Consider the following 14,750-nt stretch of genomic DNA (forward strand, 5'->3'; position numbering starts at 1 on the left):
TGCTTAACTCACTCAGTACGGCCAGTCCTCTCTTCTCCTCTACACAGACCCCTCGGATGTCCAGTGGGTGTCTCAATGACCCAACCTTTAGCTTCCCGTCGTCAGAATTGTGGTATTTTTTTGTCAACATTCACGTCTTCAGTATAAGAGCCTTCCGCTTGCAATATTTTGATGATGGTAATTGGGGTGAAACGCTGTTAACGTCGTCTCTTTCGCCGTTCGTATGGAGAGAGTTAAGATCAACAAACACACAAAAGGCTTGCGTGCAGTTCCTCCTCCTTTTTCCTCTGTGGGCAACAGCTCCAACAATCGCTCGCATGAACTGGTGGGCTGGTTATGGAATTATTTCTATCCCGCCATGAAGGCACCCATATTCTGTTTTTCGGGTGTGTTTGCCTGCTGGGTACGTTCTCGTTTCAGTGACCAACTGAACACGGAAATGAGCGTATCTCATCTTCTGCATGTGTGTATGCACGGGAGGGGGAAGGAAGGGGGAGGGGGGGGGTTAGGGTGCTAGCAGGTCTGTATAAATATCTATCTATCTATATCTGTCGACCTGGGAGACTGGAGAAATCTCACAAAATTACATCAGGACAGGACTTTGTATAAGAACTTCTCGTTGTCCTGTTCATCTGTGCTGTGGTGTGCCGACACGTTCCAAATAAAAAAATCGATAAAATATCCCCCCCCCCCCCCCCTCCCCTCCAAGGCAACGTTCAAGCTGTTGTTTGTTTATCGAAACCACAGACCCACCATCAACTAAAGTAGAACACGTCTCCTCCATGACAAATGTGAGGCAACCCTTTTTTACCACGCGCCAGCCCCCACCCCACCCCCCCCTTCAAGTTCAACTTCTCTCTGGTTCGAATCCCACGCCGAAAAGGAGGACAGGTCTCGTCACTGATCGATACACATGACGCCACCCTTTTTCTAACACTCCCCCCTTTAAACCTACCTCAATCTCAAATTCCTTCTCTGAAGGGACAGGTCTTGTCAATGATAAAACACTAGGCCTCCCTTTTTCTACCACTACAGCCATTGACCTCTCTCTGGTTCAAAAAATCCCTCTCCGAAAGAATGACAGATCTCATCAATGATAAACGCGAGGTGACCCAATTTTTTTTTAACCACTCAACCCAACCCACCTCAACCTCTCTCTGGTTCAAATCCTGTCTCCGAAACAAGGACAGGTCTCGTCAATAATCAACGAAAGGCCACCCATTTTCTTTCACTACCCCGCATTAACGTCTCTCTGGTTCAAATCCCTCGCGGAAAGAAACGATAAAATGCTGTCGACTCTTCTTCTACCACACATTCCCTCCCCCCCATCACACACACCCCATCCCCCTCGAACTTTTCTGTGGTTCAAATCTCTCTCCGAAACAAGGTCAGGTCTCGTCAACGATAAAAAACAAGACCACCCCCCCCTTTTTTTTTTCTTTCTTTTTTTTTTTTACCACTCACCACCACAAGCACCCCCCCTCAACCCCTTAGCCCCAAGGTTCAAATCCCTCTCCGAAAGAAGGACAGCACCACCTTCCAGATGACGTAGCCGAAGAGGGCCACGTAGAGCCCCATCTCCCGCTGGGCCCGCCGCTGGCTGTCCTGCTCGATGGCCGTCACACGCCGCGTCAGCTTGGCCACCTGGGTGCGCAGAAGCGTGGCCTCATCCTCCTCGTTGACCAGGAGTGAGTCGTGCGGGGACAGGCCAGGCGTGTACGGGGCAGGGGCCGCCCTGAGTGTTTTCCCCCAACAACGATACAACAGACAAACAAAAAATCTATTATTTCTTTTGCTTGACTGTGTGTGTATACATATGTATGTGTACGTAACTACATGGATGTATATGAATGTGTACTGCGCGTGCGTGTGTTTATGTAAGTTTGTGCCTGCCTACGTGTGCGTATGTGTTAGGGTAGCTGTTAGATACACATGTATGTTAAAATGTATGTATGCATTGTGTGTGTGTGTGTGTGTGTGTGTGTGTGTGTAGTCACATTTTGGTGTGTGTATATAACATTGATGCAATGTTTTATGCAAACAAAAGCGTTTTTGTAAAGCACCTAGAGCAGATTTCTGGATAGTGTGCTATATAAGTATCCATTATTATTATTATTATTATTCTTTATTATTAATAATGTAGAAGTGGTTTACTCATTGCTCCTTATCCATGGTATTACAATGCTGCCACTCGCTTTCGCCACATCCTTGATGCCACTACTGTAATAGCTGACATAACTGATGCTATTGCTATCTTACAACTGGTCTCTTTATTATTAATGTCACCTTAAATCATCATGACTGCTGCAATCAATAATGTTTAAACACTGACTGATTGAATGACTGGACAAGTTTTTTTTTTTTTTTGTTTTTTTTAATTGTTGTTGTTGATGTTGTTGTTGTTCCTTTGCTGCTTTTTTATATTTTACTTTTGATTTTTTTTTCTCTCTCTAATGGATGCTACTGTTCATTTTATACTGTTTATTCATACTCATACTGTTCTCTGTATTGTATACATGTCTTTGCAAAATTTTTTTTTAAAAAGGTAAAAAAAAAAATCTATTATACATTGCATCTTTTGGGGGTTTGGGTGGTGGGGGAGGGTGGGGGGGAGGGAGAAGGGTTCTCTTTTGTGGATAGATGTTACAATATATATAAATTCTATTCATCTGGCCGCCAACATCAATTCTAAAACAGAAAGTGCTCCGTGTTTTCTGCAACAACACACCAACAAAGTGTATATTGCATCTTTTTTTTTTGAGGTTTTGTTTGGTTAGGGGTGGGGGGTTATTTTGTGGATGGATGTAACAACAAAAGAAATCGAGAATATTTCTGATAAAACCCGACCAGTAATATCAATCCAAAAACGGGAGGCGCTCTGTGTTTTTAGAGAAAGCACACCAACAAAATATTATATATATATATATTGCATCATTTTTGTTGTTGGCTGTTGTTTTGTGGATGGTGTGCGTGCGTGCGTGTGTGTGGTTGGCTGGGCTATAGCAGTATAAGTATATAAAGTATATATATATATATATATACAAAACTCAATAAACTATAAATGATGAAATGATTAATAAATCCTTTGTGACAAAAAAATGACACGCCACCACCACCACTAGGTTACTTCTTCTTCTTCTGCATTTGCGGGCTGCAACTCTCGTATTCACTCATTTACACGCATTTTTTATTTTTATTTCTTAAAATTTTATTTATCTATTATTTATTTATTTATTTTTATTTTTCACTTTATTTTATTTTATCTTATTTATTTTATTGTTATTTAATTATTTATTTATTTATTTATTTCTCATGGCCTGACTAAGTGCGTTGGGTTACGCTGCTGGTCAGGCAACTGCTTGGCAGATGTGGTGTAGCGTACATGGATTTGACCGAACGCAGTGACGCCTCCTTGAGCTACTGATACTGATTACACACACACACACGGGCTTTCATGTGTATGACTGTTTTTATCCTCCCATAAAGTCAGCCATACTCCATTTTCGGAGGTATGCATGCTGGGATGCTGGGTGTGTTCCCGTTTCCATAACCCCCTGAACGCTGACATGGATTACAAGATCTTTAAAGTGCGTATTTGAGCTGCTGTGTGCGCTTACACATGAAGGGGGTCAAGCACCAGCAGGCCTGCACAAACGTTGACCTGAGAGATTTGCAAATCAATTTCCACCCTTAACGCATCAGGTGCGCCCAAACCTGGGGGGTCAAACTCAAGAAACTCTGGCAAGAACCCAGCGCTCCAATTCTAACTCTTGTGTGTTGTAAATGTATTCATGACTCCACCCCGTCCTATCTCTGTGGCTGCCTTCACCTCTGCACCCCATCTCCCTCTCCATGATCGGTTTCGGATCCACTCTGTTTGTGCATACCCAGATTCAAACACTCCCCTGTCAGCTGTCGTTCTTTCTCTGCCTCTGGACCTTGCATTTGGAATGAACTTCCTATTTCGCTTCGTCAGGTCTCCCCATTCCGCTCTTTTAAGTCTGGCCTTAAAACCCACACACACTCTTTCCAAGATAGCCTTCCCTTCCCTGCCTCTTCTTCTGTCTTCAGTTTCTCAAGTTTAGAGTTAACGCATGCGGTATGAATGACTAGTATGAAAGCCCTTTGTTCTGTATCTGCACAAAATTCAGCGCTATATATTCATAAACACTGATCATTATCATTATCATCATCATCATTCAGCCGCTGCACACGTCCAGACAACTTACAAATGCCCGTTGGCCACCATCTGACGATCGTGCGGAGGACCCTCCCCCTCCTTGACCTTGACCTCTGACTCCTCCTGCACGGCGGGGAAGCTTTGCTCCAAGGTCAGGACGTGGGGTGGGGTCGTCAGCTCCACCATAGTCGTCTGCGTTCCGCTGGGGAACGCGAGCTCCATGGGAGACTTGCGCAACCCCTCCCTCACCCCTATGTGCTGGTTGTCACCTGAAAATAAATTGAAGTTTATCTACTGCACAAAATTTATATGACATGACGGGCATAATAGCTGAGTGGTTAAAGCGTTGGACTGTCAATCTGAGGACCCCGGGTTCAAATCATGGTGACGGCGCCTGGTGGGTGAAGGGTGGAGATTTTTACGATCTCCCAGGTCAACATATGTGCAGACCTGCTAGTGCCTGAACCCTCTTCATGTGTATATGCAAGCAGAAGATCAAATACGCACATTAAAGATCCTGTAATCCATGTCAGCGTTCAGTGGGTTATGGAAACAAGAACATACCCAGCATGCATACCCCCAAAAACGGAGTATGGCTGCCTACATGGCGGGGTAAAAACGGTCATACACGTAAAAGCCCACTTGTCTGCATACGAGTGAACGCAGAAGAAGAAGAAGAATATGACATGATGATATGGATACACGCATGTAGTGCCTATCCTTGGTCAAAGACCAAGCTCTAAGCACTTTACAAACAGGGTGTCATTTGCACAACAGGGCTGCCTACCTGGGTAGAGCCGACTGACAGAGCTGTGCCATTTGGGTGCTCATCATTCATTTCCTGTGTCGTTCAATCAGGTGAGAATGATGACGATGACAATAACTGCCAAATTAGAGTGATCAATAACATCAACAGAATAAAGAGAAAATTAATTAGTATTAATAGCAACTATCATAACAATCATAATTCAAGTGTTCACAGTAGCAACAACGGTATGTTGGTGATAACTCATTAAGGTGTGATTAACTGCCAAACTGAGACTAATTAACAACACTAACAGAAAAGAAACAGAAAATCAATCAGTTGCTAACATTACAATAATCATTTTGGCGTTCACAGTTGTGACAATGGTGAAGATGATCATGATGATAACTCATTCATAAACCGCCGAATTAGACTAGTTCAGTTCAGTTCAGTTACTCAAGGGCTTGTCACTGCATTCAGACAAATCCATGTATTATGCGACACCGCATCTACAAAGCACTTGCCTGACCAGCAGCGTAACCCAAAGTCCCAATTAAAAGCATTAACAGCATTAACAGTATCAGTATCAGTAGCTCAAGGAGGCGTCACTGCGTTCGGACAAATCCATGTACGCTACACAACATCTGCCAAGCAGATGCCTGACCAGCAGCGTAGCCCGACGCGCTTAGTCAGGCCTCGAGAAAAAAAAAAAAAAAAAAGAAGAAGAAAAAACAAGAAAAGACTAATCAACAAAGACTAATAAAAAAACAAACAAAAACCCCCCAACTAATTAGCAGCATGAACAGAAAAAAGAAAATAATTAGTATAGTCATAAAATCATAATGGTTTTTAGTGGACAATGTAGTGATCATAATGATGATAACTCATTAACTTCCAAATTAGAATGATGAACAGCACAAACAGAAAAAGAAGTAGAAAATTTATTAGTAACTATCAATATGTATCATAACAATAACAATTTAAGTGTTGATGTGAAGAATATGATGATGATAGCTCCCAAACTACAATGAATAACAGCACTAACAGGAAAAGTGAAAAAAATAGAGAAAAAAAAGTTCTGTTTTCTTAAAAACAATAATAACACTACTAACCATGGTGGCGGTAATACTAATTATCAATTCCTGAAGTTATACATACATGTATTCATTAATCATATCCATTCATATATGAACATACAGTGCATCTGCATGCAAGCACATTCATTCACACACACAAACACAGTCTATAATCTCTCTCATTGCATATTATAATTATATCTATTCATTTATTCATATACATTTTTTTCTAATTCTATGTGTTCATAGTGTTTATAACTGCAAGAAATGTCATTGGAAAAAAACAACAAAAACAAAACAAAAAAACCAAAACGTGTTTAAGAATGAAAGCAATTCATTGTAATCAATACTGATTACAGATTCGCCTCAGTTTGATAATGAACAGCATACCCCACCATGATAATCCCTTGCACTTTCCACCTGTATGACTGACAACAATCTCCATAATATATATCATATGTCTGCTTCAACCAAAACAGAAAATTCTCTTTCGGCTCATATAAAATAAAATACCCATCAACAATTTTCAACGAGAAAAACATGAATAACTGACACACCCTTTATTGATCACCCTGCACACATCAATTAATATGTAAAAAGAAAAACATTGGGTAAGATACTATTACATTATAATTTAGAGTGAAACAACTCTGTGTGTGTGTGTGTGTGTGTGTGTGTGTGTGTGCGTGTGCGCGCGCGTGTGTGCCTGCGTGTGTGAGAGTGTGTACGGTTATATGAAAAGTAAAATATTCAATAAGATAATTATAACATTTAAAAAGACAAACGCTCATCAACAAACAAAACCGAAAAACGAATGAGCACCTTTTTCTTGATCACAACGCACATATGAATTATCATGTAAAAAGAAAGCATTCAGGTAAGAAAACAAAATTACATTCTAAGACACAGCGAAACATTTCAGTGATATAAAAGGAAAATATTCAGTAAGATAATTACAACATTTAAGACACAAATGAAATGAAGACAGATAGATAACCCATACGCACTTCCCCTACAGCTATGCAGACATCAATCATCATGTGAAAAGAAAATTAAGACAACTAACTTTAAACACAAGCTGTTCTGAGGGAACTGTGATGTGACTGAACAATCACAATATCATTATTCTAATTATTATCATTCCTTGGGTGAAAGTTTCAGTTTCAGTAGCTCAAGGAGGCGTACACGCTATACCACATATACGCTACACCACATCTGCCAAGCAGATGCCTGACCAGCAGCGTAACCCAATGCGCTTAGTCAGGCCTTGAGAAAAAAAAAAAGAAAAAGAAAAAAAAAGGGGTGAAAATAACAGGGTGAAAATAACTTATAAAGTAACCAAAGAGAACTCAAAGTATCCTGACTACCACAGATTCAGTTTTTGCGCTGCCACTGCCACTTGCAGCCTGTAGGTCTTCGGCACCAATTATCACTCTCTCTGTTCAAGTCCCAGTTACAAACTCAACTGTTACTTGAGGTGGGTTTTTTTGGTATTTTTTTTCTTCTTCACTATTAATTTGAGCTGTTTTCAGCTTATAGGTCCGTGGGTGTGCATGGCTGCGTATGGCTAGTCGTTCTGAAGCGAGGCTGTGTAAGAATGTGAGACTGCATGTGCACCGAATTTAATTTTACTTGGACTGGTTGGAGACCTGCCATTCATTATAATAAATTTCAATTATTATTTAATAACAACAACAATAATAATAATGAAGAGCTCTTCTACAGTGCTGTTCCTTCACAGAGAGGCTCACGGGGCTTGACAAATCAAATATAACAAGAAAGGAACAACAATTCTAAAAAAACAAAAAACCCATCCAAATAACAATCAATCATGAATCACTCATGGCACTACACAAATTACATGTTACAAAAGAGAAGCAACAATCATCAAAAAAAAAAAAAAAAAAAAAAAAAAAATCAACCACAAAGAAACAGTCACCATCCTCACATCACACACACACACACACACACACGCACGCATGCGCGTGAGCACACACACACAGCACCCCCACACACACTTACACACACAACACTGGAAAAAGTAGCACATCCCATCCCTCATATAACAGCAAATCAGACTAAACTTACTCAATTGCAAGAAAAAAAAGAAGATAATTTTTCAGCTGGGACTTAAAAGATTGCTGGGAAGGGGCCTTTTGCAGGTCAGCAGGCAGTGGGTTCCAGACAGTCAGGGCTGAGAAAATTTGTGTTCAGCTTCCGAAGTAAACTTTCAGCTGATGATCGAAGTGACCTGGAAGACTGATAAGTTGCGAATAAGGAAGACTTCTTCTTCTTCTGTGTTCACTCGTATGCACATGAGTGGGCTTTTACGTGTATGACCGTTTTTACCCCGCCATGTAGGCAGCCATACTCCGTTTTCGGGGGTGTGCATGCTGGGTATGTTCTTGTTTCCATAACCCACCAAACGCTGACATGGATTACAGGATCTTTAACGTGCGTATTTGATCTTCTGCTTGCATATACACACGAAGGGGATTCAGGCACTAGCAGGTCTGCACATATGTTGACCTGGGAGATCGTAAAAATCTCCACCCTTTACCCACCAGGCGCCGTCACCGTGATTCGAACCCGGGACCCTCAGACTGAAAGTCCAACGCTTTAACCACTCGGCTATTGCGCCCGTTGAGTAAGGAAGACAGATACTGTGGAAGTGTACCATCAGAAAAAGACATCAATAAACAACAAAACACAGCAGCACCCACCGGCCACGATGATTCGGTCCGGTACGTTCATGGCGGAGAACTGGCGCCCTGACCCGGGGTCGAAGTACCCGGTGTTCTCCGCCGCCCCGCTGCCGTCATCCACACAGATTCTCTCCGGCACCTGCATCTTCTTGCTGATGTCCGAGATGTAGTTGGGGTCGTAGGACTGGTCCTGTACGTCCACATAGTCTGACGGCAGGCTGCGCACGTGGGCCATCTGTAATCAATGGGAATGGGAACAAGGCGTTGTGAATGGGTCAAAACATAACCATTCTTGATCATCATCTATCAAACTATTAATAAAAAAAAATATTATAATTATATGGATCTATAAATATATATCATATAAAAAAAATATATATATTCTATATATTGAGAGAGGAGGGGACAGAGAGAGAGACAGAGAGAGAGAGAGAGATGGAAAACAAACATGTCAATCTATTATGTACTCAGAACATTCTCGTTCCTTCCTCAAGGGATAAAAAATCATCAATTTGTTTACGCGTCATCAGGGATATCATATACATACTAATGACTATACATAAAAAAATATTTATATACAATACTGGGACCAGCAGTCTCATCATTCAACACACTCAGCAAAATGATAATTAAAAAAAAAGAAAAAAAAAAGAAAAAAAGAAGGAAGGAGTCTAAAGTTTACAAACAAAATAAAACAAGATGAAAAAAACACAGCAAAACGAGAGAGCTGTGTGCATACTTGTGCCTGTGTGTGTGTGTGTGTGTGTGTGTGTGTGTGTGTGTGTGTGTGTGTGTGTGTGTGTGTTCTTTCTTTCTTTCTTGAATCTAATGTCTTTTCACTTTAAGTGATATTAGACGCGTCGTGTGTGTGTGTGTGTGTGTGTGTGTGTGTGTGTGTGTGTGTGAGGAAGATGAGAATGTGGTGGGGATGGTACTTAAAGGGGGATATGCAGAGTAATGACAAACGAGAACAACAGAAGCAACAATTTGTAAAAATCTGTGAAAATAGCAATTAACAACATAAACCAAAAAAAAAAACCCAACAGAATTAAATATCGGAGGTTTGCATCAAAGAAACACTCCTTTTGGACTATGAAACAGGGATTCAGTAATTTCGAACAACAGTAATTGGTTGGACATTATTTCTTTCATATTTTGTTCGGAAAATTGCCTGACTTTACATGACTTTGGAAGTAACCTAATAATCCTTTGACACTGAAACAATATATGGTTTCATGTGATCTGTTTACCACATATATACACAATTTATGCTTTTGCTAAATTTTGTCTTGAAAGCATTCAGTCTTATATGGGACACCAGAGAGGTGACCATTCTGTAATAGTTTGTGTTTGTGTTCTGTGTGTGTGTGTGTGTGTGCATTTACTCTGACTGGTCATTATAACTGCCAGGTTACAAGCAGATTTAACAGCTACATGTACATATGTATACACTACACACTCGACACAGTGACTGTGCATCTAACTTATCTGACCTCCTGAAGAATACAATCTGTCAACATGACTGCCAAGTCTGTTTTTTAGAACGGTGATACTTCCACGACGAACGTTCTGCTATGAAGTACACTTATCAGATATATGAGCAGGTTTGACACGTTTGTCGGATCTCTGATTAAAATGAAAGTTGATGAAATATCCTGCGGTTATTTCACTGGAACGTGTCTCGTTAGATTCACGAAATGCCTGGATGAAACGCGAGAAACAACATCAGAACACATTCTTCATGTCTAATATGGACACTTTAAATATTTGTTTCGGAAAAGAATTTTCTATGTCCCGTATATATCGATAAAAAAACGAACGCTGTCGTTTTTTAATCGAATAATTTCCTGTTCTTGTTTGAATGAGAACACTGAACAGCTGAGCTAAGCAGTAGACTTTGAACTGCAAAGGAGAAAGGCGTGCGCACACATCGATTGAAAAGAGTCAAAAAAAAGTACTGACCTCATTCTCATCAGTCATGATGCGTCCTGTCTTGAAGCCAACACGAAAACTGCCGGGTTCAACTATCACAAAGTGCAAATTTTTCCCGTTTTTTCCGATCTCTCAACCTTCAACATCTATTTTCGACATCACTTATCAATTATTATGTGCACATTGTTCTATGACGTAGCACACAAAAAATAAGTGTTTCCGGAAAGTAAGCTTAGCAGACGTACAGTTACCCCGCTTTGTGACGAGCCGACAGAAGACATTTTGGACACAATGTTTCAAACAAACGAACAAACCCCAATCAAAGAAAAACAACAAACGACGGAAAATCAACAATAACAAAAGACACGCGTTGTTTTGAAATCTCGAAAGTAGTTTACCGAAACTGAGCAAAAGTACATTTTAAAAATGTCCTCTGTGAACGTTTTTTTTTTTTTTTTTTTTATTTTTTAAACGTTTACGTTGGCATTTTATACTAAAACGTTTTTAAAATGTTTTGCATGCTATCTGGGCTATACCTTCAGTTGAAACAGAAACTGAAATTTGCGGGATCACTGCTCTAGCTCTCTCTTCATCTAAGTTTCCGACAGTTCTTCAGTTTCTCGTTAAAGTGCAGAGTTATCACTGCCGGCGTTCGGAAAATTATCCATGTTGTACTATGATGCTACACTGCATCTGCAAGGCAGATGCCTAACACTGAACCGCAGCATAACGCAACACACTCAGTCAGCTAGGCTGGCCTTGAATGCATGCAGATCATGATTGTGTGCCTAGTATCAAACTTGATTTATTCAATTCTAAAGAAATTTGTCAGAGGACTTTCCTTTTAACGCCGGGCTAATTGCCATGGATTCTTTTTCACTTGGGTGCGCCAAGTGTGTGCTGCACACGAAACCTAGGCGGTTTGTGTGTGTGTGTGTGTGTGTGTGTGTGTGTGTGTGTGTCATATGGAACAAACTGGCCCGACTGATGAGGAGGTTTTACAGGCATGACGCTCCGTCGCCGCATTTTCTGCAGCATTGCCATGGGCAGAGCGCCCTTGGCTGCCTCCTCCCAGGAGCGTACTGAATCAACCCCCCGCCCCCTGGTATCATGATCCCCTCTCGGCCTACCCCCCCCCCCCCGCCCCCCCGCCCCCCTCCACCCCCCATCCCACCTGGTTAATGAGCTGCAGCGCTGTAACCGAGAGGACATCTTTGAGCTCAACTCGGGGTGTCAGGTCCCGTTGAAGCAGTAGACACCCCTCCCCCTCACCCCCCCCCCCCAGCCCCCCTGCTCAGTAGGGAGACACACTGGTGCTGAACCAGGACATCTTGGAGAACAACTTGAGATCAACTGTGTCATTTGGAGTAGAATATAAAGTTTTCTTCAGTATAGTTAGTTAAGTGAACTTATATATACGGTTAAGTAAATATCGATGAGGACAGTTTGAGCTTAAAACAAAAAAAAACAAAAAAATAGATAGATTCATATATAGACTAATCAAAGCCATGCGCTCTCATCACCCGTTGCGACCGGATAACCTGCAAAGGTTCCTGCAACGTATCCGTCGTTCCAGATTCCAGAATGATTATAGACTGACTGGGACGCTCAGTTTGATATCCACTGAGCCAAACTTGGGAGATATGCCGGAGAGAGCCGGGATTCCAACCGGCAGCACTGACCCTCACGGATTTTGTACTGACGGTGTTGGCAGATGATTTTATTTATTTATTTTATTTTATTTTATCTATTTTATTTTATTTATTTATTTATTGTTATATTTTTACTTTATTTATTTAATTTAATTTATTTTATTGTTATTATTATTATTTTTTTTTATGTATTTATTTTTTATTTTCATTTTTATTTATTTTTCTCAAGGCCTGACTAAGCGCGTTGGGTTACGCTGCTGGTCAGGCATCTGCTTCTCGGTGGTAGATGTGGTGCAGCGTATATGGATTTGAGCGAACGCAGTGACGCCTCCTTGAGAAACGGCGGACACTGATACTGGCAGATGAGCATCGTAACCATTCTGCTGTCACTGTCCTTCTTCTTTCTTTAAGTACTTGTTCAGTCTGAAACTCTCTGTCTCTCCGAGGCTCTCTGTCTCTGTGTGTGTGTGTGTGTGTGTGTGTGTATGTGTGTGTGTGATGAGAGAGAGAGAGAGAGAGAGAGAGAGAGAGAGAGTGTGTATGTGTGTGTGTGTGTGATGAGAGAGAGAGTGTGTGTGTGTGTATATGTGTGTCTCTCTGCGTGTGTGTGTGTGTGAGAGAGAGAGAGAACACTGAACACTGAAATGTCACCAGAGCTTTTCAGCTAATGACAATAAACATTTCAGTGTTCAGTGAGACACACACACACACACACACACACAGAGAGAGAGAGAGAGAGAGAGAGTATGCGTGTGTTCTGTGTGGGTTTTTCTTTCTTTTTTTCCTTTGTCGTTAATTAATACTATGCTGGTGCCTATGTGTGTGTGTGTGTGCGCGCGCGCGCGCCAGGTGTGTGTGTGTATGTGTGTGTGTGTGTTATTATTACCATGTTTATGCCTTTATGTAGTACTGTATTCACATATTCACATTCTATGACTTTAAGTAGCATTGTGTAGTGCATGCAGTGACATATATAATGTAGTATTGTGTAGTGTAGACCCTGTTTCAGGGCGGGGACTGGATGAAAAAAAGCGCGCCAGTGCTTATCTATTATCCTCGAAAATGAAAAATTTGCCTTCTCTCTCTCTCTCTCTCTTTCAATTTGCTTATGTCTTCAAGACAGGAATGTACTCTGCATAACTTGGCCATATATATATATATGAAGGATTGAAGAGACTACATACAGTTATCTCGTGAATGTTGTTGAGTATTTGTGTTGACTATTCTGGGTGATATGGTTGATATTGTGCTAACAATTTTTCGGTTGATTTGAATTGTATATTTACTGTGTCATGTCATTTTCTAATTATTCTTTATCAGTGAATCCCCCTTCAGTAAGGGGCTCTGGCCTTATCTGAATAAAACATTCGTTCGTTCGTTCGTTCGTTCGTTCTCTCTCGTTCTCTCTCATGTCATCAGCTATCCGAAGTGAGCGTAGATAATAGAATAGTAATTATTGTTTGCAGAAGTGGACGTAGTAGTTGTAAGATTTCCGTCAGTGGTTTGTATTGTTAACAGTTGTCCCGCGTTCAGAGAATAATCATTGAAAAGACCATGCAACCTTTCTTCTTCTGCGTTCACTCGTATGTACACGAGTGGGCCTTTTACGTATATGACCGTTTTTACCCCGCCATGTAGGCAGCCATACTCCGTTTTCGGGGGTGTGCATGCTGGGTATGTTCTTGTTTCTATAACCCACCGAACGCTGACATGAATTACAGGATCTTTAACGTGCGTATTTGATCTTCTGCTTGCATATACACACGAAGGGGGTTCAGGCACTAGCAGGTCTGCACATATGTTGACCTGGGAGATCGTAAAAATCTCCACCCTTTACCCACCAGGCGCCGTCACCGTGATTCGAACCCGGGACCCTCAGATTGACAGTCCAACGCTTTAACCACTCGGCTATTGCGCCCGTCATGCAACCTTTTGGCGAGCAAGTGGTAATATTAACTTTGTGTGGAACTTGGGTGCCTAACAGAGGACACGGATAATGCTTTCTCTGTTTGTGACAGTGTGGAGCGACTGAGACAGGTGGGGGTGGGGGGTGGGGGGTGGGGGTAGGGGGGGTTGGGGGGTTGGCGTGGGGGTTGTTGAGAGCATAGGGGAGGGGTTGTGTGTGTGTGTGTGTGTGTGCGTGTGTGTGTGTGTGTGTGTGTGTGTGTGTGTGTGTGTGTGTGTGTGTCTCTCTCTCTCTCTCTCTCTGTGTGTGTGTGTGTGTGTGTGTGTGTGTGTGTTCGTTCTTTAGTTTAACGTCTTTTCACTGTAAGTGATATTAGACGAGGGAAGGAAAAAAATCGAGTGGGAGGAGGGGGTGGGGTGGGGGTGGGGGGTGGGGGGAATTACTGTGTACGCATACGAGTAAGTGAAAGTGTGTGTGTGTGTGTGTGTGTGTGTGTGTGTGTGTGTGTGTGTGAGAAAATTATTGTTTTAAGTTTTGTTTTAAAAAATAAACAA

General features: G+C 41.6%; 1 protein-coding gene across 1 annotated transcript; it reads right to left on the minus strand.

Annotated features, from left to right (window-relative positions):
• Window positions 1–1,482: 1,482 nt before the first annotated feature.
• Window positions 1,483–10,793, minus strand: LOC143277207 (mitochondrial fission factor-like). Its single transcript, XM_076581994.1, has 4 exons — window positions 10,669–10,793; window positions 8,725–8,941; window positions 4,230–4,449; window positions 1,483–1,735 (listed from the first exon to the last, which is right to left on the minus strand). The coding sequence occupies exons 1-4, from the start codon at window positions 10,684–10,686 to the stop codon at window positions 1,504–1,506; spliced, it is 687 nt and encodes a 228-aa protein (XP_076438109.1). The 5' UTR covers window positions 10,687–10,793; the 3' UTR covers window positions 1,483–1,503.
• Window positions 10,794–14,750: the final 3,957 nt, after the last annotated feature.

Source organism: Babylonia areolata, chromosome 33 (assembly GCF_041734735.1).
Source record: "Babylonia areolata isolate BAREFJ2019XMU chromosome 33, ASM4173473v1, whole genome shotgun sequence".
Taxonomy (NCBI): Eukaryota; Metazoa; Mollusca; class Gastropoda; order Neogastropoda; family Buccinidae; genus Babylonia; species Babylonia areolata.

Excerpts from the sequence above, each read along its gene's own strand:
- LOC143277207 (XM_076581994.1), bottom strand. Across the intron at positions 4,450-8,724 it reads GGACCGAATCATCGTGGCCG|GTGACAACCAGCACATAGGG; the intron begins GTGGGTGCTGCT and ends ATTTATTTTCAG. Across the intron at positions 1,736-4,229 it reads ATGGTGGCCAACGGGCATTT|GGCGGCCCCTGCCCCGTACA; the intron begins GTAAGTTGTCTG and ends GAAAACACTCAG.